General features: G+C 44.6%; 3 protein-coding genes across 7 annotated transcripts; 1 reads left to right on the top strand and 2 right to left on the bottom strand.

Annotated features, from left to right (window-relative positions):
* Nucleotides 1-265: 265 nt before the first annotated feature.
* Nucleotides 266-7,356, bottom strand: LOC124009572 (uncharacterized protein C1orf21 homolog). Of its 5 annotated transcripts, XM_046321481.1 has the most exons (8): nucleotides 6,468-7,354; nucleotides 5,503-5,615; nucleotides 5,041-5,202; nucleotides 3,858-3,993; nucleotides 2,230-2,312; nucleotides 2,005-2,075; nucleotides 1,805-1,865; nucleotides 266-1,623 (listed from the first exon to the last, which is right to left on the bottom strand). In XM_046321481.1, the coding sequence occupies exons 3-8, from the start codon at nucleotides 5,041-5,043 to the stop codon at nucleotides 1,585-1,587; spliced, it is 393 nt and encodes a 130-aa protein (XP_046177437.1). In that variant the 5' UTR covers nucleotides 5,044-5,202; nucleotides 5,503-5,615; nucleotides 6,468-7,354; the 3' UTR covers nucleotides 266-1,584. The 5 variants fall into 5 exon arrangements, with proteins under 5 accessions (XP_046177437.1, XP_046177439.1, XP_046177436.1 ...); XM_046321483.1 differs by lacking the exon at nucleotides 5,503-5,615 and having other exon boundaries at nucleotides 5,041-5,135; nucleotides 6,468-7,356; XM_046321480.1 differs by lacking the exon at nucleotides 5,503-5,615.
* LOC124009570 (vesicle-trafficking protein SEC22b-B-like) lies at nucleotides 6,718-11,526 on the top strand. The gene is made up of 5 exons (XM_046321477.1): nucleotides 6,718-7,252; nucleotides 7,458-7,567; nucleotides 8,105-8,265; nucleotides 8,537-8,683; nucleotides 10,678-11,526. Exons 1-5 carry the CDS (start codon nucleotides 6,962-6,964, stop codon nucleotides 10,830-10,832), a joined length of 864 nt encoding a protein of 287 aa, XP_046177433.1. The 5' UTR covers nucleotides 6,718-6,961; the 3' UTR covers nucleotides 10,833-11,526.
* Nucleotides 11,326-13,385, bottom strand: imp3 (IMP U3 small nucleolar ribonucleoprotein 3). The gene is made up of 7 exons (XM_046321478.1): nucleotides 13,130-13,385; nucleotides 12,675-12,782; nucleotides 12,477-12,551; nucleotides 12,276-12,355; nucleotides 12,055-12,106; nucleotides 11,887-11,959; nucleotides 11,326-11,718 (listed from the first exon to the last, which is right to left on the bottom strand). The coding sequence occupies exons 1-7, from the start codon at nucleotides 13,264-13,266 to the stop codon at nucleotides 11,692-11,694; spliced, it is 552 nt and encodes a 183-aa protein (XP_046177434.1). The 5' UTR covers nucleotides 13,267-13,385; the 3' UTR covers nucleotides 11,326-11,691.
* Nucleotides 13,386-24,128: the final 10,743 nt, after the last annotated feature.

Below are 24,128 nucleotides of genomic sequence, written 5' to 3'. Positions count from 1 at the left end.
CACTGGGAAAGACGAGCTAGAATAACTGTAACACGACGTTTTGTTGTGTGATGTCTCTCCACCCAATTACTTCGCATTTTTAAACTGTAGAGGGCAGCATTAAACCTACCGTGGATGCTTCATTTAGATCATTGCTACGCCATCATTTGACATTGACAGATCCCGACTATAGTAACAAACAAAAGAACTTGGCTGTGCCTCTGCATCATTAGGTAATAGTAACACCACAAGAACTGCATGTCAAATTATATTACAGTGACCTGAAAACATTTCTTGTTTTTTATTTGACTATAATAAAATAAAAAAACATTTGAACATGAAAAACAAGCACAGACAAATGACCATGACAACAAATGCAAAGACCATTGCATGATCTATGCTCCTAATACAGTATACTGCCTGTAGATTTAACACTGAGATGGTCTTATTAACAGGTAAGAAGAACAGATAGTGACAGTAGGGTGCTAGGGAAATAACTGTGTGTGTGTGTACACAAATGGGACAACAAAGCCTAATGAAGAGGTAGGCTCTCCTACAAAAGACAATGACTAGAACACTTTCAACCCTGAGCATTAAAATTAAACAAGAATACCCTACGTGGTGAAGTAAGAAGACATAGATAAGACTATGAATCACATATGAACATACTGTAGAAAAGAAGATTCAAAAAGTGTATTGGAATGCAGGAAGTAAGTAACCCCGGTTTCCCCTCCAAGGGTGTGTTCATTGGGGTGGCACGCTTGGAATGTTGCAGATAGATATACACTACATAGAGATAGGGATATAATGCAATGATAAGGAGCATCAGCAGCGGTATTCGTGTTTCTATCTGCAATGCTCAATGTTTCAGCCACCTGGATCGCATTCATTAGGGAACACTGTAGAAAAAAAACATTTTGCCATGGAAAATGTCAACTGCCGCTTCTTATTCGAAGGCCCTCCCTGTTTCAGAACGTTTTCTTCCATTTGGTGCCCAATGAATACGACCCCTGGAATAATTCCCAGATTCATTTTCCTCTGCTCTCCATTACCTCCACTGTTCATAATCCAATCAGAATCAGATAAGGATTGACAAATGTTCTTTGAGACTGATACCATCATGGTTATTGATCGTGGCTTTAGTCAATCCGTGTCTTTTAACGGACCACAGTCACAGAGTCTAGAGCAGCTGCTGTACTTCGTGTGCAGGGTAACCATGGCGACAGACTTGGAGAGTTGTTCAAAATTATACGCCTGGTGCATGGAAGTGGTCCTTGCTCCTTTGGGGGGGGGGGGGGGGCATTGTCGCAATGGACTCAAACATCTGTTACGGGGAGACGGTTGTAGATATAGACAGTGTGGTAAGCAGAGGTGCTTGAGGGTCAACGTGTCGCCCACTCCATCCACGAAATGGGCCAGTCCAAAAGGGGGGAGGGGCCATTGGGTAAGGTATATGTGGTACAGTCTGTCCGTACCATTGGAAAAATCCAGTGGAGGCAAGTGGAGGGAGAAATTGGAGGATGGGCTCATTGTAATGGCTGGAATGACACCAGCCTCCATTGGACAAATCCTTCCTCTCAGGGGAGCAGATAGCGGACGTCAGCGCTATGTCATATCCTCTTCCTCTGAGCAGTAGTCCTGCCCCTGAAAAAGCAAAGCAGAAGATGGAGTTGTCCCCATACACTGACCCCCCCCCACACACACACACACACACACACACGCATGATTTCAGCTCTGCGCCAGATCACTTTGGCTCTCCTGCCAAACCCTAAGGTCATTGTCATGCTGAAGTTAACAGATCTGGAACTAGGCTCTCTCTCCTCACCTTTTCTATCTTCTCATCCAGCATCCTGAAGAACTCTTGCTGGCTCTCTGAAGAATGGATACTGTGGAGAAAGAAATGAGTCATTCACACTAAAGGGTTATGGTTAGTTGCATTTCAACTCCGTTCGTTCAGGGATGGAATGGGACAACAAACACTGCATTCATTTGTGTCACGATGACAACAAAAATTGTTCAACTTACTGTGTCTTCCCATTGCCATTTGATCCTGTGTCATCTGTGCGTTGGACCCTAGTGAGCAGGGCAGTTTTCTCCTGAAACACACAGGGGGACATCATACATCACTGGCAGAATCATTTTGTAAGTGTACAGTATGTAGGTGTAGAGGTTTACCCTTGACTAACTTCCCTTACTAACTTTTGAGGGTTAATTTAAAAAATATATATATACAATTCTGGCAGCTCTCACCGTGCTGTCCTGGTTGCAGGTGTTCAGTCTGTCCTCTTCTCCATTGATATACTTGACCTTTTCCACTCCTTTTTTGTACTCGTCTGTAAAAAACAAACAAACCAAAATCAAACCAGTGAGCTATAGGAGGACGTGGCGCTAGTACTACAACTGAACACATGCCTTTCAGTCCAACTCCTGATGCAGAAGCTAAACGCAGTGTAGGTGAGAACGGGTGGGTCTTATTAACGTTGGCAACCAAGTTGCAAGAGAGACTTTCTAACTTTTCGACACGCGAGTGCCTTTATATTTCTGTTCTTATGCGATTGTTAACACTACCAGCGACATCCACTTCTTTTTTGCTTGTGACAATACATTTTTACTTGACAGCTCCATGCTTCTTCGCTGGACATGACAGAACACTGTCATTCCTGTCTTGCAGGAAATCACGCACAGAACGAGCAGTATGGCTGGTGGCATTGCTGGAGGGTCATGTCAGGATGAGCCTGCAGGAAGGGTACCACACGAGGGAGGAGGATGTCTTCCCTGTAATGCACAGTGTTGATATGGCCTGCAATGACAACAAGCTCAGTCCCATGATGCTGTGACACACCACCCCAGACCATGACGGACTCTCCACCTCCAAATCGATCTCGCTCCAGAGTACAGGTGTCGGAGTAACGCTCATTCCTTCTAAGAAAAATTGTGCGTTCCTAGTGTAACTCGGGCAGTTGTTGTTGCCATCCTGTACCTGCCATCCTGTAAAAACAAACCGACCAAAACAAAATAGTTTCCTAACAACAAGTGTTTTACTGAGTCCTTTTTTACTGCTGTATGCTATGTTGGTCTCAGGTGTGATGTTCGGATGTACCAATCCTGTGCAGGGGTTGTTACACGTAGTCTGCCAGTGCGAGGACGATCAGCTGTTCGTCCTGTCTCCCTGTAGTGCTGTCGAAGGCGTCTCACAGTACTCATATTGCAATTTATTGCCCTGGCCACATCTGCAGTCCTCATGCTTCCTTGCAGCATGCCTAAGGTACTCTGGGCATTTTTCAGAGTCAGTAGAAAGGCCTCTTTAGTGTCCTAGGTTTTCATAATTGTGACCTTAATTGCCTACCGTCTGTAAGCTGTTAGTGTCTTAACGACCATTCCACAGGTGCATGTTTATGAATTGTTTATGGTTCATTGAACAAGCATGGGAAACAATGTTTAAACCCTTTACAATGAAGATCTGTGAAGTTATTTCTATTTTTACGAATGATCTTTCAAAGACAGGTTCCTGAAAAAGGGCCATTTCTTTTTTCTTTGCTGACTTTGTCAAAACATTGCCAAAATGTGTACGAAATGTAACAAATGAAGCTAGCATACCATTCAACATTCTATTTTTCCACACAAGCATATCTGTTTATTCCATTTGGACGACACTTTCATCCAAAGTGACTTACAGTCATCTGCGCATAACCCTACATTTTAAGTACAGGTGGCCCCATCGGGAATTGAACCCACAACCCTTAGCATGGTAAGCGCCATGCTCTAGCGAATGAGCCACACAGTAAAACATTGTCCCATATGAAGATTCTGCAAGTCTGAACATTCAAAACATTCTTTAACCCTCCAGAATAGGCCTGTACAGGTGAATGTGTACTGACCGGAAAGAAGGTCCCCATTGCTGTAGGCTTTACTGCGGCCCTCCTCACCACTTGGCACTGCCGACACCTGCTTGGCCGAGGTGCAGCCCATCTCCTTACCCGCTTTCCTCCTCACCCACGCACACCACAGGCTGACCTAGAGGAAGGAAGGGATGGAGAGAGGTTGGTTTGATAGGGAGGAGGAGATTTTAAGGATATTAAGGATGAGGGAGTATCTGACCTTGTGTCAGTGGCAACATGCCTAGAAGCATTCCACCCGAATGAACAATACACCATCATTCATCTTTTTTAAATTTGTTTTAATCATAAATGTCTAAGAATAACGCACTGGCCAAGGCCTTTCACTAAGCCTGCCTAGTTTTGCGATGCGCAGTTGAGAATTACAATCACAACACACGATCGTACCAGCTGCACCTCACACAATAGGCCATTCAAAGGTGCTCGCGATGCCAATGGTGCCACGGCACCGTATAATCTACTGCGAACCGGTTAGATTGTTGGGCACCAGCGAATGAGGGGGATGTGACAATTATGACTGCGTTCGTGACCCAATCAATTTACCGTCCAAGTATTGACATGGTGGACCGAGAGAGTATGCAAATGATAGCTTGCTGTGTAGCTATTGAGGCATTGTTGTTGTTAGTCAAGAGCAGATACATTTTCATAGCATAAGCCCTCGAATGGAGACTGGTCTGACGACCTGATTATTATTGGACAGACGGGTCTCTGGTTGAGCGCACTGATCTGACGAGCTGTGTCCAGCTGCGGTGTCAGCTGACCGATTGGACTGTCATCACGTTTCGATATTCTACTGTATTCTACTGACTTAGCGCGATGACATTAGAAAGCTATATGAAAATGTAGGCTGTGTTATCATCATGCTATTTCAGTGCATCGATGATGCTATCAATTGATCTTTATTTATAGTCCGGCGGCTGGCAGCATCCATTGCTATTTCATTTAATAACAGAAAACTGAAAAAACGGCACCAATATTGACTCGAATATCATCGAAAAACTGAAGGCTGAATGTTTGCTATCGACTATAATAAAAGAAAATGCAATAGTGCAATAGAGCACGGTTTCATTGCACAACGATCCAAGCAACATCCACAAACAAACAAAACGACTGGACCAATACAAATATCCAATGTTATTCCAAGTACAAACATTAGCAAATTTACCATGTTTTACAGGATCTGTCCATGGTTCTGCCTGTATTGGTTCTTGGGAGTTTCGACCGGCTTCAAACGACAGGCGCCCGCATCGGGGACAGCATCTGCATCTCTCAATACACCGTCAGACATTAGCAATCGAGATGCTATCCGCCTGGCTCACTGTCGGGTCTGGAGAATTAGTGAAACTGATGACACAAATGGTTGTTTCTTGATGATGTTCAGATATTACCCAGAACATTTTTAAAAATGTAATCGAGCCTCATGAGACTTAACTATATTCTAATATTATGGCTGAAAAAAACATTCACATAAAACATCTGACTTGTGTTTAGTTTCGGTGGAGAGTGTAGTTTCGGTGGAAAGAGCTGTGTGGGTCAAGAGAGTCCGTTTGAGGTTGCCAGTTTTCGAGCAGTGCAGAAAGTGTTATGCTGAAGCAGTGAGGAAATTAACCATGGTCAGTCATTGTACCTCATAAATGGAACGGAAAATCCAAGAAGATTGATGAGGTAATAGCAGCAGCAGAGAAGCTTTGGGTGTCAGAGATTTTGGTGAAGAAGAACTACAGGAGGTTCTGAGGGGATCTGTTAGGGCCAAAAGAGTGGGAAAGGGTGGTGGGTTTGTTGGGGATAGTGGCGTTTATGTAAAGTTAGATGGTGGGGCCATTTCTTTTTCCCATTGCCCTTTTTTGTGAAATCTAGAGGGTACAATTTTGAACAAATGTGCAATTCACACTCCGACCTGCGAAAGGCAGCTGGAAAACCACACTAAGAATAAGAAGTTTAGAGCATAGAGATAGATAGAGGGCTCGTCTTTGTATCTGTGCCATTATAATTTATGTGAGAGCATGGGCAGCGCCATTGAGGCTATCTCCATTTTAAAGTAGTCAATTTTATTCTTCTCGATTCGCTGATCCCTTCATGTCCGGGTCGGGCATGACTCCGACAGGGTCAACCGGGAGGGCTCAGCTAATGAAGTTGGACGTCTCACCCAGTTGACTACATTACACTCAATGGTCATGCTCATACTAAAAAGGACTTTGGCCACTACAGGCCTCTCTATCAGAGTTGCCGTCGGACCCAATTCGAGGGCGCAACAAGATCTTCCACTAGTTACCACAGCCACAAAGTAAAATTGGCCTACATATAATCTTATTATATTTTTGGTCTTAATTGAAGGTAAGGGCGAGGCATACGGTTAGCAGTGTGGTTAGGGTATGCTTCAAAATCACATTTAAAAAAGATAAATTGTAGAAATGGGCGGGGTTTATTTGTGGCTATGATACCTAGTGACGACCCCTCGCGCATTGAGGGGTTGTGTGTCTTGAGGGAGGACACAGAGATAATATAATAATAATATATGCCATTTAGAGATATTGGAGAAATGTGAAGATAGGAATCCAATTGCGCCATAAATTGAAAAACGTAACGCCTCACCCAGAAGACGGTCGACCAATCGTGTCCAAGTTGTCATGCTGCGTCACCCACTTCTTGACGTCAGTGTATGAGTCGAGAAACCTGGCTATTTTCCTAAAAAGTACGTCATATCACGATTCCAAAGCTATACGATATTACAGAGAACAATTTAATTATCTCACATCTCGGAAAAGATTTGTAATGTTGTAATTATTGTTGACGAAATGCATGCTAATGTTGGGTTTTTGAGAATGCGCCCAATTGACTCCCATTCACTCCCTGAAGGAGAACTCTCCTTGTCCCAGAATGCACCGCGCGGCCCATTGCCGACGCATGGGCAACGTACAGAAGAGAGTGGAATCGTATTAACAAATCTCCCCAAAAGTATATCTGGACTACAGCTACGACCAGAAGTGACTTTTCGTAGCAGGTTAGGAGAGCATTTTAGCTAACCCTAACCTGCCACGTTAATTATCCTAACCTGCTACGAAAAAGTAAATTCCGAAAAGTCTAAAATGTTCGACCTGCTAACTGGTTGTATAGTTACACACGTGCCGCGTTCCAACGAATCAGCGAGTCGGAAATTGTCAACGCGGTGTCAGCACCCGCATCGCGCTACTCCGGCGTCTGATTTGACAGCAGAAGCCACGCAGCCAAGTTTATTTGAAGTTTTTACACAGCCAGCAAAAACATACGACTCTGAAGTGTGGATTGTAGAGGTTTCAATCAATATGATTTTACTGACAATGATCGCTCGAGTAGCAGATGGTCTGCCGCTTGCTGCATCGATGCAAGAAGACGAGCAGGTTTGAATGAACCACATTTTCTTCCTAGCTAGCCTTGCTAACTTAACGGTTTACAAACTATTTAGCTAGCTAAATTACATAATATTCTGATGAATACTACTAACACTTATATTGCCTTGTTTTAGAGGCACTTCTATCATACATAGTGTAGTTTATTTTTTAACTGAAAGAATGATTTCATAACCCTTTAGCTCTCCCTGTTTAGTCAGGAAGAGACTTGCAACATTACCAGAGCCAGGCTAAGCAGCTGTGCCGCAAACTAAATGCCCAGAGTCCCAATAGATGTACTCTGGAGGCTGGGGTCATGTCCTTCCAGTAAGTATGAGCTCTATGGAGTCTTCTGTGTCATTGGTGCCGAGTTTCCATTCCTAACAAGGCAAAACTCGGGTTTAATACCACTTTAATAATGTTTACATATCCTACACTACTTATCTCATATGTGTATATACTGTATTTTAAACTATCTATTGCATCTTGCCTATGCTGCATGGCCATTGCGCATCCATATATTTATGTACCAATTATTTGTCAATCCCTTTACAGTGTGTGTATTAGTCGTTGTGAATTTGTTAGATTACTTGTTAGCTATCACTGCACTGTCAGAACTAGAAGGACAAGCATTTGGCTACATTCACATTAACATCTGCTAACCATGTGTATGTGACCAGTAACATTTGATTTGCTTACGTGTTCAGGAAAAACTGTCTCAATAATGTGACTGACTAGTCTAGTCTGTGACTGGTCGGCCGCTGTGCTGTATGTAGAAATCTTAAATCGGACTATTTGAGAAACTAATGTATTGTACTAAGTGTTTCTCCCACTAATGGTTCACATCTGTGTTCGTCTCACCAGCTATGTAATAGAACATGGCGTGTGCTACTTGGCCTTGTGTGAAGCTGTGTTTCCCAAGAAACTGGTATTTGGGTACCTGGAAGACCTCCAAACAGAATTCAATGAACAGCATGGAAAGAAAGTCCCCACAGTCTCCAGGCCGTACTCTTTCATTGAGTTTGGTGAGAACTTGTCTTTTCAATCATTAACATCCAATTCAAGACACCCTAGGCAAACAAAACATATTTGAAGTAAGGGTGCATCATAGCTGATGTAAAAGACAACTAGATAAGACTGGCAAAAGAAAATCCCAGTAGACGTCCACCATATTGCATTTCCCCATCCCTTGTTTTTCAATTCAGCGCAAATGTAAGTAATGACGAGCGGATGCCACATTAGACTTGAGATGCACCCTAAACCAACACGTAGTGTTTGTGTATATTCCTTCCTCAGACGTGTACATCCAGAAGACAAAGAAGAACTACATTGACAGCAGGGCACGGAGGAACCTGGGCAGCATCAACACAGAACTGCAGGACGTCCAGCGTATCATGGTGGCAAACATTGAAGAGGTCCTGCAACGAGGAGAGGCCTTATCTGGTAATCATCATGCCCTGGCATCAAACCTGCCATAGACATAAAATACACCTAATTAATTTAAAGGGATGGTTCAGTCAAATCTACAGTACTGGTCAAAAGTTTGGACACCTACTCATTCAAGGGATTTTCTTTATTTTTTACTATGTTCTACATTGTAGAATAGTAAACTATTAAATGACGCATATACAACGTAGAAAATAGTAAAATAAAGGAAAACCCTTGAATGAGTAGGTGTCCAAGCTTTTGACTGGGTCTGTAAGTTTGTCAGATGTTGTCGAACATTGAGCTGAGTCCATATTCAATGCTATCAGTTGTTGAACCACAATATCAATTAAGGTAAAACTGCAGGCCTCAATCCCAAATGAATGGACAAGATGGGCAAACATCTATTTCCATATTTTTAAGTGGTGCCTATCTTTCCCATATAAGATTGAAGCTTGCATACATTGCATTCAAAAAGTATTCAGACCCCTTCCCCTTTTCCACATTTTGTTAAGTTAGAACCTTATTCTAAAATGAATAAAAATCTTACATCTACACACAATACCCCATAATGACAAAGCGAAAACAGGTTTAGAAATAACTTATTTGTATAAGTATTCAGACCCTTTGCTATGATACTTGAAATTGAGCTAAGGTGCATCCTGTTTCAATTACTCATCCTTGAGATTTTTCTACAACTTGGGAGGCCACCTGTGATAAATGTAATTGATTAGACATTATTTAGTAAGGCACACCTGTCTATATAAAGGTCCTACAGTTGACAATACATCAGAGCAAAAACCAAGCCATGAGGTCTGTGTCAGGATTGTGTCGAGGCACAGATCTGGGAAGGGTACCAAAAAATGTCTACAACATTGAAGGTCCCCTAGAACACAGTGGCCTCTATCATTCTTAAATGGAAGAAGTTCGGAACCACGAAGACTTGCTAGAGCAGGCCACCTGGCCAAACTGCGCAATCGGGGGGAGAAGGGCCTTGGTCAGGGAAGTGATCAAGAACACGATGGTCACTGACAGAGCTCCGGAGTTCCTCTGTGGAGATGGGAGAACCTTCCAGAAGGACAACCATCTCTGCAGCACTCCACCAATCATACCTTTATGGTAGAGTGGCCAGACGGAAGCCACTCTTCAGTAAAAGGCACCGGAGAGCTTGCTTGGAGTTTGCCAAAATGTACCTAAAGGACTCTCAGATCATGAGAAATAAGATTCAGACCATGAGAAATAAGATTATCTGGTCTGTTGAAACCACAATGGAACTATTGCACCTGAATGCCAAGTGCCACGTCTAGAGGAAACCTGGCACCATCCCTACGGTGAATCGTGGTGGTGGCAGCATCATGTTGTGGGGATGTTTTTCAGTGGCAGGGAAGATGAATGGCGCAAAGTATAGAGATCCTTGATGAAAACCTGCTCTAGAGCACTCAGGACCTCAGACTGGAGCAAAGCTTAACCTTCCAACAGGACAACAACCCTAAGCACACAGCCAAGACAACGCAGGAGTGGCTTTGGGAGTCTTAATGTCCTTGAGTAGCACAGCCAGAGCCTGGACTTGAACATGATCAAACATCTCTGGAGAGACCTGAAAATAGCTGTGCAGCAACACTCCCCATCCAACATGACAGAGCTTGAGGATCGGCAGAGAAGAATGGGAGAAACTCCCCAAATACAGGCGTATCAAGCTTGTAGCTTGATACCCAAAAAGACTTGAGGCTGTAATCGCTGTCAAAGGTTTTTCAACAAAAGTACAGAGTAAAGGGTCTGAACTTATCTAAATATGATACTTACATATTTTTTTTTGCATAAGTCTTAACCTGCTTTAGCTTTGACATTGTGGTATTGTGTGTAGATTGACAGGGGAATTTTAAAAAAATCTATTTTTAGAATAAGGCAGTAACGTAACAATGTGGGAAAAAGTCAAGGGGTCTGAATACACTAATATACAGCTATTATTGGTCACACTAGTCCTCATTTTTGATTAATATTTTTCCCTCCAGCTCTCGACACCAAAGCCAGCAATCTGTCCAGCCTTTCAAAGAAGTACCGCAGCGACGCCAAGTACCTCAACACGCGATCCATCTATGCCAAGATAGCAGCAGGGGCAGTCTTCTTCATTACACTCATCGTCTATATGCGTTTCTGGTGGATCTGATTGGCATAAGGACTTTGAAGTTGGTGACAGTCTGAATTCCCATTTAAACTCGCCGGTACCTATTAATTATAGGATGCCATATTGGTGGTTTCTGTTAACAGAAAAGCTTAAGTTCCTACATCGATGCCTTAGGGAGAGACCTTGTAAGTAGTGGATGGAACTGTGCCTTCTTCAGCTTTGTCATGTCTTGTACCTAGGGCACTGTTTGGTTAACAATGTCAAATGACCTGGATTTTAATTTGAAGCCTTTTCCAGAAATGAGAATTAGACCAAAAAAAATAAATCAATTGTCTGAGGATGGTGCTGGACCATCTGACAAATGCTTTAAATAAAAGGTTAAAATCCAGATGACATGATTAACCAAACACAATTCTTCAACACCTGTATAAAGATACTGCCCTGTGGTTGGTAATGTGAGCAAAGTAGAGCTTTCTGAATTCGCAGTAGAGGTATAATCCCATTAGTTGGAATATAAAAGGGATTGAAAACTCAATAGTTTACATTATTCCGTTTAATTCGTTTTTTTACAATGTCACTGAAGGACAATTCTATCTATATGCAAATGGTCTTAAGTGTGAAACAACTCTTTACCATGGCAAAAAAGTTGTATATTGTTTTCAAAGGTTACATAACTGTAAAAAAGGATTTGTTGAAATGTATATTTATCTTAATGTTTATAAAAAGTTGAACACTACATGTTGAAATAACACTCCTTCCCTCCTCAAAAAAAGTCCCATACACAATCAGTCAAACACACACCATGGGCTCACCCATACAAATGCTCATACTTCTTATGCACACACATGCAAGCCTCTGCACATTCCTCTTGTCCTTCCCATGGGCGATGAATACTGTAGGTCTATACCACAAGATCAAAGTCATCCCTCTGGAAAACAAAGGGCACCAATGAGACAGTCAGAATCCCCATTTGTACAACATGATTTACCATCTGACTAGACGCATCTTATATCCAAACAAATATGCCTGGGACCTTTGAGCTATTCAAACAAACTGTACTTTGTCAGACTTCTTATCTTAGACCGTGGTCTCTCACCTCATCATTGTAGGTCATGACGTGCTGTTTGATCTTTGAAGAGTCAACCCATGTTACAAAGTCTTCCATATTTCTGATGAAATAAAACATTTAGGATTTGGGGGGGCTGACAAGATGTCAGAAAGGAAGAAAAGTACCAAAAGTAGTCAGACAAAACCCTACACTTACCTAGTGACAAGGAAAGCTGCATCTGTGACAATCTCTGGTCCCACACGTACATCTAAGGTACAGTCAAGGCCACAAAGCACTACATAGATAATCCAACACAGAATAACAATCTAATTGACATTTCAGTCTATGATCCCTACAAGAGGGTAAAAAAAAAACACCATTGCCACAGCATGTGCACAGGCGCTACATCACTAGTACTGTTACCATGTGAAGGATACGTCCCTGTTCGATGAAGGTGATGGCTGTCTTCAGGTTTTGAGCCATTCGTAAGCTTACCATTATGGTGGGTAGCCGCCTCCTGGAAATCAGAGAGATGGAGATAGGACCGAATTGAGCCAGAGGTATTGCAAGCGATGGATAGAATGCAACATCTACTTTTACTGTTGTTATTGGGAGATGGAATGGGTTTGTTTATTCACCTGCAGAATGAAGAGGCGGTGACTTTCTCTGTAAGGGCCAGGTTCTGTTTGGTGGGGATCAGCCCAGTACCGTACCTTTAAGAGATGCAAAATGCTCGACACCATCATCACTCTAGTACGTGTGTTACCCACATTACTTTTAGAGGACAGACAATTTCCTATGGGCCCGGGTTCGAATTCAGTTCCACTGATACTCACAGTTTCTCAAGTAGTTGACCTGTGCTGTGGGCTCTGAAGCCATCCTTCTCGTCCAGATCACGTATCTTCTGAGCAAGCTCTCTGATGTTACGGCTCAACTTATTGTACCTATGGATATAACGTCAGCAGTTTGTGGCTAATCAAAACACACGGAGGCTGCTGAGTAGGGACAGTCTTCTAGGGGTTGTCAATGTGCTAAAAATGCCTCCACATAGAACAAATTTGAATACAATAGATGGAATAATATGGTTGGTTGTTTGCTCATATCGAAGCCATCATAATTAAACTGGAATGCTTCCTGTAGGTAGGCCATTTTAGAATTAGGAATAGTCACCCTTATTATACTATATACCAAATTAACAATAACTTCCGCATCAAAACCTAAACTGATAAACTTCAAACACATTTTACATATAGCTGGAGACAAACTAAAGGCCATAAAACTGCATACTCACTTGGTGTAGTCTTCTCTCTTCTCGATGTGATACCTCCGCAATACTTTCACCTCGTGCAGGTTGTTGTCTACCTCCCAGTTGATAAAGTCAACCTTCTTCAAAAGCTTCTGCTCATGAAATTTCAATTTTCGAACCATTTTGCCGTAATAATTTTGTGACTAGAAAACTAACATGTATTTATCAAGATACATTTACTTCCACGCTTTCCGGACCAAAAGGAAGCGCATGTTTTTCTTCTTCGGCGACCTGGTGCTGATTCGCAAACAAAGAGAATCATACCTCCAAAAATAAATTAATCAATTGTGTGATTACCGCCATCTACTGCGCAGGAGTATGTACTTGTAACTGCACGTACATGTCGAACGCCGAACTCTTTATGAAGACAATGCAGAAACCCCAATCCGTGGACGAGTGAGTGCCCCATTTTCATTTGTGCCTAAATTTAAATAAAATAAAAGTTATCTGGCTAATTCAGCAGGCTGTGGTGTGATGTGAAATAGGCTTGTTGAAATGCTGTCTTCTTTTTATTATTACTTAACATTAATAACGTGTTTGAGGTCCTTTGGTGTGCTTATCAATGCACAAGTACTCTTTTGCCCCACTCCTATCATTATAATAATTGTATTAATTCCAATGGTGTAAAGTGCTTAAGTAAAAATACTTTAATTAAGGTACTACTTATGTATTATTTTTGACTACGTGCACTTTTACTTCACTATATTCCTTAAGAAAATATTGTACTTTTTACTCCATACATTTTCCTTGACATCCAAAAGTACTAGTAAAAAAAAAGGTCCAATTCACGCACTTATCAACAGAACATCCCTGGTCATCCCTACTGCCTCTGATCTGGCGGACTCACTAAACACACATGCTTCATTTGTAAAGGATGTCTAAATGTTGGAGTGTGCCCCTGGCTATCCGTAAATAAAATTTAAAAAAATACAAGAAATGGAGTTAGCCTGCCCGGGAGCAGATTATTTCTGAAGGATTTTTTATCATAGAAATGTACCTGGCTAAAAGTTGAGCCAATGTCTTGGTACCGGTTATCCCAATTTGAACTCAGAGTTGACCAAAGTTACCTCACAAACTCCTCAAACCACATATGTAGTACAGGGCTCTGGGAATAGACTTCAAGACAATGTAATGTGAGAGACTCAACTACACTGCAGACCAGAAGAGGCTGGTGGGAGGATCTTTAGGAAGACAGGTGAATCGTAATGGCAGGAACGGAATACATGGTTTCCATATGTTTGATTTGTTTGTTACTGTTCCATTTACTCCATTCCAATCTTTACAATCATCCCTTCCTCCTATAGCTCCTCCCACAGTCTCCTCTGCTGCAGACAGACAGTTCATGTTATAGGGCCACTCCAGAGTGGCATACTACGAAGCAAGCTAGGTCTACTCAGTCTTTTATAAAGATAATCAGCTTCAGTTAGCTTCACATTCCAGATCAGGCTTCATCTGTACTATACCGGTGGATATTGCTCGTCCGCCTGCCACTAACTCTAGCAGGCTTGTAACTGCGCGTGCATGTCGCACATGGCTTGTTGAACGCCTAATACCCTGACTGCACCGCTCGCGTTGCAAAATAAATTTAGGAATCTATGTTACTCAATTATTTCACCCACACTGCTCGCGCATCTGCTTTGCCAATGGTTAAAATAAAAGTCATTCCTATTTCTGATGCAGATCGCGCTGCAAGACCTGCCTCTCCCATCTCCTCATTGGTATATAGAAGCAGGTACCCACGTTCCATCTCCTCATTGGTTATACCCACGTGGGTGATTGAAATATGAACTTTGTTGCCGGTCGTCGTGGTAATACTATGAAAGTTTAGATGCCAATCACCATATAAGTTCAAAGATGAAAAAGCCTGGAAGGTGGAGAGATGAATAGAAACGATTCAGTTGACCGTTTTATTAATTGTCGGGGTAGAGGACCTTGTGCATTTCAGGTAAAATAACAACTCAATGTTTATATCCCAGGACAAATCAGCTAGCAACAGTAAGCAAGATAAATAGGACAAATTAGCATGCAAGTACAAGCTAGTTAGCTAAATTGCCATAAATGTTTAATGCTTTTTGACCTGTCCCTAATTGAATATAATTGGTTCAGAGTTTGTTTTGATATTTTAACCTGCGTGTCGTGATCGCGTTTGGTGTGGGGGGGACAAAATAAATTTATGCACGATGGCGCACGAGCATTGCCAGTTTGGGTTCTGTGTGCCTTTCCAAGTGGACTGTGCCTTTAAACAGCTTGTAAATGGCTTTAGAAGAAATGTCATGGCATTAGAAGCCTCTGATAGGCTAATTGACATAATTTGAGTCAATTGGAGGTGTACCTGTGGATGTATTTCAAGGCCTACCTTCACGTTCATCTGTACAAACAACAGTACGCAAGTATAAACAGCATGGGACCATGCAGCCCTCATACCGCTCGGGAAGGAGACGCATTCTGTCTCCTAGAGATGAAATTACTTTGGTGCGAACAGGGCAAATCAATCCCAGAACAACAGCAAAGGACCTTGCAAAGATGCTGGAGGAAATGGGTACAAAGTATCTATATCCACAGTAAAACGAGTCCTACATCAACATAACCTGAAAGGCCGCTCAGCAAGGAAGAAGCCACTGCTCCACAACCGCCATAAAAAAGACAGACAACGGTTTGCAACTGCACATGGGGACTAAGATTATACTTTTTGGAGAAATGTCCTCTGGTCTGATGAAACAAAAATAGAACTTTTTGGCCATAATGACCATCGTTATGTTTAGAGGAAGAAGGGGGTTGCTTGCAAGCCGAAGAACACCATCCCATCCGTGAAGCACGGGGGTGGCAGCATCATGTTATGGGTGTGTTTTGCTGCAGGAGGGACTGGTGCAATTCACAAAATAGATGGCATCATGAGGTAGAAAAATTATATGGATATATTGAAGCAACATCTCAAGACATCAGTTAAAGCTTGTTCGCAAATGGGTCTTCCAAATGGCCATTGACCCCAAGCATACTTCCAATGTTGTGACAAAATGGCTTAAGGCCAACCGAGTCAAGATTTTGGAGTGGCCATCACAAAGACCTGACTTCATTCCTATAGAAGATTTGTGGGCAGAACTGAAAAAGCGTGCGTGAGCAAGGAGACCTATGAACCTGACTCAGTTACATCAGCTCTGTCAGGACGAATGAACCAAAATTCACCCAACTTATTGTGGGAAGCTTGTGGAAGGCTACCCAAAAAAACGTTTGACCCAGGTTAAACATTTACATTTAAGTCATTTAGCAGACGCTCTTATCCAGAGCGACTTACAAATTGGTGCATTCACCTTATGACATCCAGTGGATCAGTCACTTTACAATAGTGCATCTAAATCTTAAAAGGGGGGGGGGTGAGAAGGATTACTTATCCTATCCTAGGTATTCCTTAAAGAGGTGTGTCATGCAGGTGATAGAGGACCCAAAAGCGACTTAACAGAAACAGAGTTTATTCAAGTCCAAACAGGGAATAACAGAAATCCTCTAGTCTGTAGAGGGGAATAACAAGAGAAGCGGCCACAGACTGCAGGTCGCTTTTCGGGTAGGCGCAGGCCGTAGTAGACAGAGACACCTGCTCACACGCAGCATCTGATGAAGGCAAAAAACACGACAGGACAGGGCGAAACACAATCACAGCATGGTGAATACAAAACAAGGAACCGACGGGACAGGAACGGAACACAAAGGAATAAATAGGGACTCTAATCAGGGGAAAGGATCGGGAACAGGTGTGGGAAGACTAAATGATGATTAGGGGAATAGGAACAGCTGGGAGCAGGAACGGAACGATAGAGAGAAGAGAGAGCGAGAGAGTGAGAGAGGGAGGGGGAGAGAGAGGGATAGAAGGAGGGAAAGAACCCAATAAGACCAGCAGAGGGAAACGAACAGAATGGGGAGCACAGGGACAAGACATGATAATAAATGACAAACATGACAGTACCCCCCCACTCACCGAGCGCCTCCTGGCGCACTCGAGGAGGAATCCTGGCGGCAACGGAGGAAATCATCGATGAGTGAACGGTCCAGCACGTCCCGAGACGGAACCCAACTCCTCTCCTCAGGACCGTAACCCTCCCAATCCACTAAGTATTGGTGACCCCGTCCCGAGAACGCATGTCCATGATCTTATGTACCTTGTAAATAGGTGCGCTCTCGACAAGGACGGGAGGGGGGAGGGAAGACGAACGGGGGTGCGAAGAAAGGGCTTAACACAGGAGACATGGAAGACAGGATGGACGCGACGAAGATGTCGCGGAAGAAGCAGTCGCACAGCGACAGGATTGACGACCTGGGAGACACGGAACGGACCAATGAACCGCGGAGTCAACTTACGAGAAGCTGTCGTAAGAGGAAGGTTGCGAGTGGAAAGCCACACTCTCTGGCCGCAACAATACCTTGGACTCTTAATCCTGCGTTTATTGGCGGCTCTCACCGTCTGTGCCCTGTAACGGCAAAGTGCAGACCTCACCCTCCTCCAGGTGCGCTCACAACGTTGGACAAACGCTTGAGCGGAGGGAACGCTGGACTCGGCAAGCTGGGATGAGAACAGAGGAGGCTGGTAACCCAGACTACTCTGAAACGGAGATAACCCGGTAGCAGACGAAGGAAGCGAATTGTGAGCGTATTCTGCCCAGGGGAGCTGTTCTGCCCAAGACGCAGGGTTTCTGAAAGAAAGGCTGCGTAGTATGCGACCAATCGTCTGATTGGCCCTCTCTGCTTGACCGTTAGACTGGGGATGAAACCCGGAAGAGAGACTGACGGACGCACCAATCAAACGACAGAACTCCCTCCAAAACTGTGACGTGAATTGCGGGCCTCTGTCTGAAACGGCGTCTAACGGGAGGCCATGAATTCTGAATACATTCTCAATAATGATTTGTGCCGTCTCCTTAGCGGAAGGAAGTTTAGCGAGGGGAATGAAATGTGCCGCCTTAGAGAACCTATCGACAACCGTCAGAATCACAGTCTTCCCCGCAGACAAAGGCAGACCGGTAATGAAGTCTAAGGCAATGTGAGACCATGGTCGAGAAGGAATGGGGAGCGGTCTGAGACGACCGGCAGGAGGAGAGTTACCCGACTTAGTCTGCGCGCAGTCCGAACAAGCAGCCACGAAACGGCGCGTGTCACGCTCCTGAGTCGGCCACCAAAAGCGCTGGCGAATAGACGCAAGAGTGCCTCGAACACCGGGATGACCAGCTAACTTGGCAGAGTGAGCCCACTGAAGAACAGCCAGACGAGTGGAAACAGGAACGAAAAGGAGGTTACTAGGACAGCGCGCGGCGACGCAGTGTGCGTGAGTGCTTGCTTAACCTGTCTTTCAATTCCCCAGACTGTTAACCCGACAACACGCCCATAAGGAAGAATCCCCTCGGGATCAGTAGAAGCCACAGAAGAACTAAACAGACGGGATAAGGCATCAGGCTTGGTGTTCTTGCTACCCGGACGGTAAGAAATCACAAACTCGAAACGAGCGAAAAACAACGCCCAACGAGCTTGACGGGCATTAAGTCGTTTGGCAGAACGGATGTACTCAAGGTTCTTATGGTCTGTCCAAACGACAAAAGGAACGGTCGCCCCCTCCAACCACTGTCGCCATTCGCCTAGGGCTAAGCGGATGGCGAGCAGTTCACGGTTACCCACATCATAGTTGCGCTCAGATGGCGACAGGCGATGAGAAAAATAAGCGCAAGGATGAACCTTATCGTCAGACTGGAAGCGCTGGGATAGAATGGCTCCCACGCCTACCTCTGAAGCGTCAACCTCGACAATGAATTGTCTAGTGACGTCAGGAGTAACGAGGATAGGAGCGGACGTAAAACGTTCTTTTAGAAGATCAAAAGCTCCCTGGGCGGAACCGGACCACTTAAAACACGTCTTGACAGAAGTAAGAGCTGTGAGAGGGGCAGCAACTTGACCGAAATTACGAATGAAACGCCGATAGAAATTAGCGAAACCTAAAAAGCGCTGCAACTCGACACGTGACCTTGGAACGGGCCAATCACTGACAGCTTGGACCTTAGCGGAATCCATCTGAATGCCTTCAGCGGAAATAACGGAACCGAGAAAAGTAACGGAGGAGACATGAAAAGAGCACTTCTCAGCCTTTACGTAGAGACAATTCTCTAAAAGGCGCTGTAGAACACGTCGAACGTGCTGAACATGAATCTCGAGTGACGGAGAAAAAATCAGGATATCGTCAAGATAGACAAAAACAAAAATGTTCAGCATGTCTCTCAGAACATCATTAACTAATGCCTGAAAAACAGCTGGCGCATTGGCGAGACCGAACGGCAGAACCCGGTACTCAAAATGCCCTAACGGAGTGTTAAACGCCGTTTTCCACTCGTCCCCCTCTCTGATGCGCACGAGATGGTAAGCGTTACGAAGGTCCAACTTAGTAAAGCACCTGGCTCCCTGCAGAATCTCGAAGGCTGATGACATAAGGGGAAGCGGATAACGATTCTTAACCGTTATGTCATTCAGCCCTCGATAATCCACGCAGGGGCGCAGAGTACCGTCCTTCTTCTTAACAAAAAGAACCCCGCCCGGCCGGAGAAGAAGAAGGCACTATGGTACCGGCGTCAAGAGACACAGACAAATAATCCTCGAGAGCCTTACGTTCGGGAGCCGACAGAGAGTATAGTCTACCTCGAGGAGGAGTGGTCCCCGGAAGGAGATCAATACTACAATCATACGACCGGTGAGGAGGAAGGGAGTTGGCTCGGGACCGACTGAAGACCGTGCGCAGATCATGATATTCCTCCGGCACTCCTGTCAAATCGCCAGGTTCCTCCTGAGAAGTAGGGACAGAAGAAACGGGAGGGATGGCAGACATTAAACACTTCACATGACAAGAAACGTTCCAGGATAGGATAGAATTACTAGACCAATTAATAGAAGGATTATGACATACTAGCCAGGGATGACCCAAAACAACAGGTGTAAACGGTGAACGGAAAATCAAAAAAAGAAATAGTCTCACTGTGGTTACCAGATACTGTGAGAGTTAAGGTAGTGTCTCAAATTTGATACTGGGAAGATGACTACCATCTAAGGCAAACATGGGCGTAGGCCTGTCTAACGGTCTGAAAGGAATGTTATGTTTCCGAACCCATGCTTCGTCCATGAAACAACCCTCAGCCCCAGAGTCAATCAAGGCACTGCATGTAGCACCCGAACCGGTCCAGCGTAGATGGACCGACATAGTAGTACAAGATCTAGATGAAGGGACCTGAGTAGTAGCGCTCACCAGTAGCCCTCCGCTTACTGATGGGCTCTGGCCTCTTACTGGACATGAATTAACAAAATGTCCAGCAACTCCGCAATAGAGGCACAGGCGGTTGGTGATCCTCCGTTCCCTCTCCTTAGTCGAGATGCGAATCCCTCCCAGCTGCATGGGCTCAGTCTCAAAGCCAGAGGAGGGAGATGGTTGCGATGCGGAGCAGGGAAACACCGTTGATGCGAGCTCTCTTCCACGAGCCCGGTGACGAAGATCTACCCGTCGTTCTATGCGGATGGCGAGAGCAATCAAAGAGTCCACATCTGATGGAACCTCCCGGGAGAGAATCTCATCCTTAACCACTGCGTGGAGTCCCTCCAGAAAACGAGCGAGCAGCGCCGGCTCGTTCCACTCACTAGAGGCAGCAAGAGTGCGAAACTCAATAGAATAATCCGTTATGGACCGTTCACCTTGGCATAAGGAAGCCAGGGCCCTAGAAGCCTCCCTACCAAAAACTGAACGGTCAAAAACCCGAATCATCTCCTCTTTAAAGTTCTGGAACTTGTTAGAGCAATCAGCCCTTGCCTCCCAGATAGCTGTGCCCCATTCTCGAGCCCGGCCAGTAAGGAGTGAAATGACGTAAGCAACCCGAGCTCTCTCTAGAGTATGTGTTGGGTTGGAGAGAGAACACAATCTCACACTGCGTGAGAAAGGAGCGGCACTCAGTGGGCTGCCCGGAGTAGCAAGGTGGGTTATTAACCCTAGGTTCTGGAGGCTCGGCAGGCCAGGAAGTAACAGGTGGCACGAGACGTAGACTCTGGAACTGTCCAGAGAGGTCGGAAACCTGAGCGGCCAGGTTCTCCACGGCATGGCGAGCAGCAGACAATTCCTGCTCGTGTCTGCCGAGCATGGCTCCTTGGATCTCGACGGCAGTGTAACGAGCGTCTGAAGTCGCTGGGTCCATTCCTTGGTCGGTTCCTTCTGTCATGCAGGTGATAGAGGACCCAAAAGCGACTTAACAGAAACAGAGTTTATTCAAGTCCAAACAGGGAATAACAGAAATCCTCTAGTCTGTAGAGGGGAATAACAAGAGAAGCGGCCACAGACTGCAGGTCGCCGGGTAGGCGCAGGCCGTAGTAGACAGAGACACCTGCTCACACGCAGCATCTGATGAAGGCAAAAAACACGACAGGACAGGGCGAAACACAATCACAGCATGGTGAATACAAAACAAGGAACCGACGGGACAGGAACGGAACACAAAGGAATAAATAGGGACTCTAATCAGGGGAAAGGATCGGGAACAGGTGTGGGAAGACTAAATGATGATTAGGGGAATAGGAACAGCTGGGAGCAGGAACGGAACGATAGAGAGAAGAGAGAGCGAGAGAGTGAGAGAGGGAGGGGGAGAGAGAGGGATAGAAGGAGGGAAAGAACCCAATAAGACCAGCAGAGGGAAACGAACAGAATGGGGAGCACAGGGACAAGACATGATAATAAATGACAAACATGACAAGGTGGGGTTTCAGGTGTCTCCGGAAGGTGGTGATTGACTCCGCTGTCCTGGCGTCGTGAGGGAGTTTGTTCCACCATTGGGGGGCCAGAGCAGCGAACAGTTTTGACTGGGCTGAGCGGGAACTGTACTTCGTCAGTGGTAGGGAGGCGAGCAGGCCAGAGGTGGATGAACGCAGTGCCCTTGTTTGGGTGTAGGGCCTGATCAGAGCCTGGAGGTACTGGGGTACCGTTCCCCTCACAGCTCCGTAGGCAAGCACCATGGTCTTGTAGCGGATGCGAGCTTCAACTGGAAGCCAGTGGAGAGAGCGGAGGAGCGGGGTGACGTGAGAGAACTTGGGAAGGTTGAACACCAGACGGGCTGCGGCATTCTGGATGAGTTGTAGGGGTTTAATGGCACAGGCAGGGAGCCCAGCCAACAGCGAGTTGCAGTAATCCAGACGGGAGATGACAAGTGCCTGGATTAGGACCTGCGCCGCTTCCTGTGTGAGGCAGGGTCGTACTCTGCGGATGTTGTAGAGCATGAACCTACAGGAACGGGCCACCGCCTTGATGTTAGTTGAGAACGACAGGGTGTTGTCCAGGATCACGCCAAGGTTCTTAGCGCTCTGGGAGGAGGACACAATGGAGTTGTCAACCGTGATGGCGAGATCATGGAACGGGCAGTCCTTCCCCGGGAGGAAGAGCAGCTCCGTCTTGCCGAGGTTCAGCTTGAGGCGGTGATCCGTCATCCACACTGATATGTCTGCCAGACATGCAGAGATGCGATTCGCCACCTGGTCATCAGAAGGGGGAAAGGAGAAGATTAATTGTGTGTCGTCTGCATAGCAATGATAGGAGAGACCATGTGAGGTTATGACAGAGCCAAGTGACTTGGTGTATAGCGAGAATAAGATACTATTAAGATACTATTTCAAAGCATAGTACATTTAATGTTTGCCTAAGTACAATGTAATCACTAATTACTAATTAAAATGAAGTGTATCATGCGGGGTACTTACTTGTAACTAAAAGGGATCTTATACCCATCCAGACATCCTGACCCTCATTTTTTACATTTCTGGAAGCGCCATCCAACTGTGAGAATAAACACACTAGTACACCATTGAGTACATGCAAAATTCACATAAGTACAATGTAATTACTAGTTTTTACACAGGATTTAGCTAGTTCAAATGAAGTATATCTTGAGGGTACTTACTAGTAATTATAGTGTACCTGCAAAGTACGTTCTGAAAGCGCCATTCCAAGTGAAAAATAAAGACACTAGTACACCAGAGTACATGAAATATCTACATAAGTACAATGTAGTTACTAGGTGTTACACTTCATTTTAACTAGCTAAATCCTGTGTATCTTGAGGAGTACTTACTTGTAATTAATGTGTACTTTACAGTACATTACCCATCCTCACAACCTGGCCCTCAATTTAAAGCTTATGGACGTGCCATCCAAGTGGGAGAATAAACACACTAGTACATCACAGAGCACATGTTATATCTGTATAAATACAATGTAATTACTAGGTGTTACACAGGATTGAGCTATTTCAAAAGTATTCAGACCCCCTTGATTTTCCCCACATTTTCTTACATTACAGCCTTATTCTAAAATTGATTAAATAAAAACATGTCTTATCAATCTACACACTTATACCCCATAATGACAAAGCGAAAACAGATTTTTAGAAATGTTTGAAAATGTATTACAAATAAAAAACAAAAATACCTTGTTTACACAAGTATTCAGACGCTTTGCTATGAGACTCGAATTTGAGCTCAGGTGCAGGTGTCTGCAACATTGAATGTCCCTGAGAACACAGGGGCCTCCATCATTCTTAAATGGAAGACCACCAAGACTCTTCCTAATGCTGGCTGTCCGGCCAAACTGAGCAATTGGTGGAGAAGGGACTTGGTCAGGGAGGTGACCAAGAACCTGTTGATCACTCTGAAAAAAGCTCCTGAGTTCATCTGTGGAGATAGGAGAAACTTCCAGAAGGACAACCATCTTTGCAGCACTCCACCAATCAGGCTTTTATGGTAGAGTTTATGGTAGTGACCAGAGGCTAAATGATTCTCAGACCGTGAGAAACAATATCCTCTGGTCTGATGAAACCAAGTTTGAACTGATGGAACCAAGATTGAGTCACGTCTAGAGGAAACCTGGCACCATCCCCACCACCATAGACGTTTACAACTGACCCAAGATAGACCGCACTTTGATGTTTCCAATGGG

The sequence above is a fragment of the Oncorhynchus gorbuscha genome, linkage group LG22 (genome assembly GCF_021184085.1).
Source record: "Oncorhynchus gorbuscha isolate QuinsamMale2020 ecotype Even-year linkage group LG22, OgorEven_v1.0, whole genome shotgun sequence".
NCBI lineage: Eukaryota > Metazoa > Chordata > Actinopteri > Salmoniformes > Salmonidae > Oncorhynchus > Oncorhynchus gorbuscha.
The sequence above is the reverse complement of the archived record's forward strand: the minus strand, read 5'-3'. Positions and strand labels throughout refer to the sequence as shown.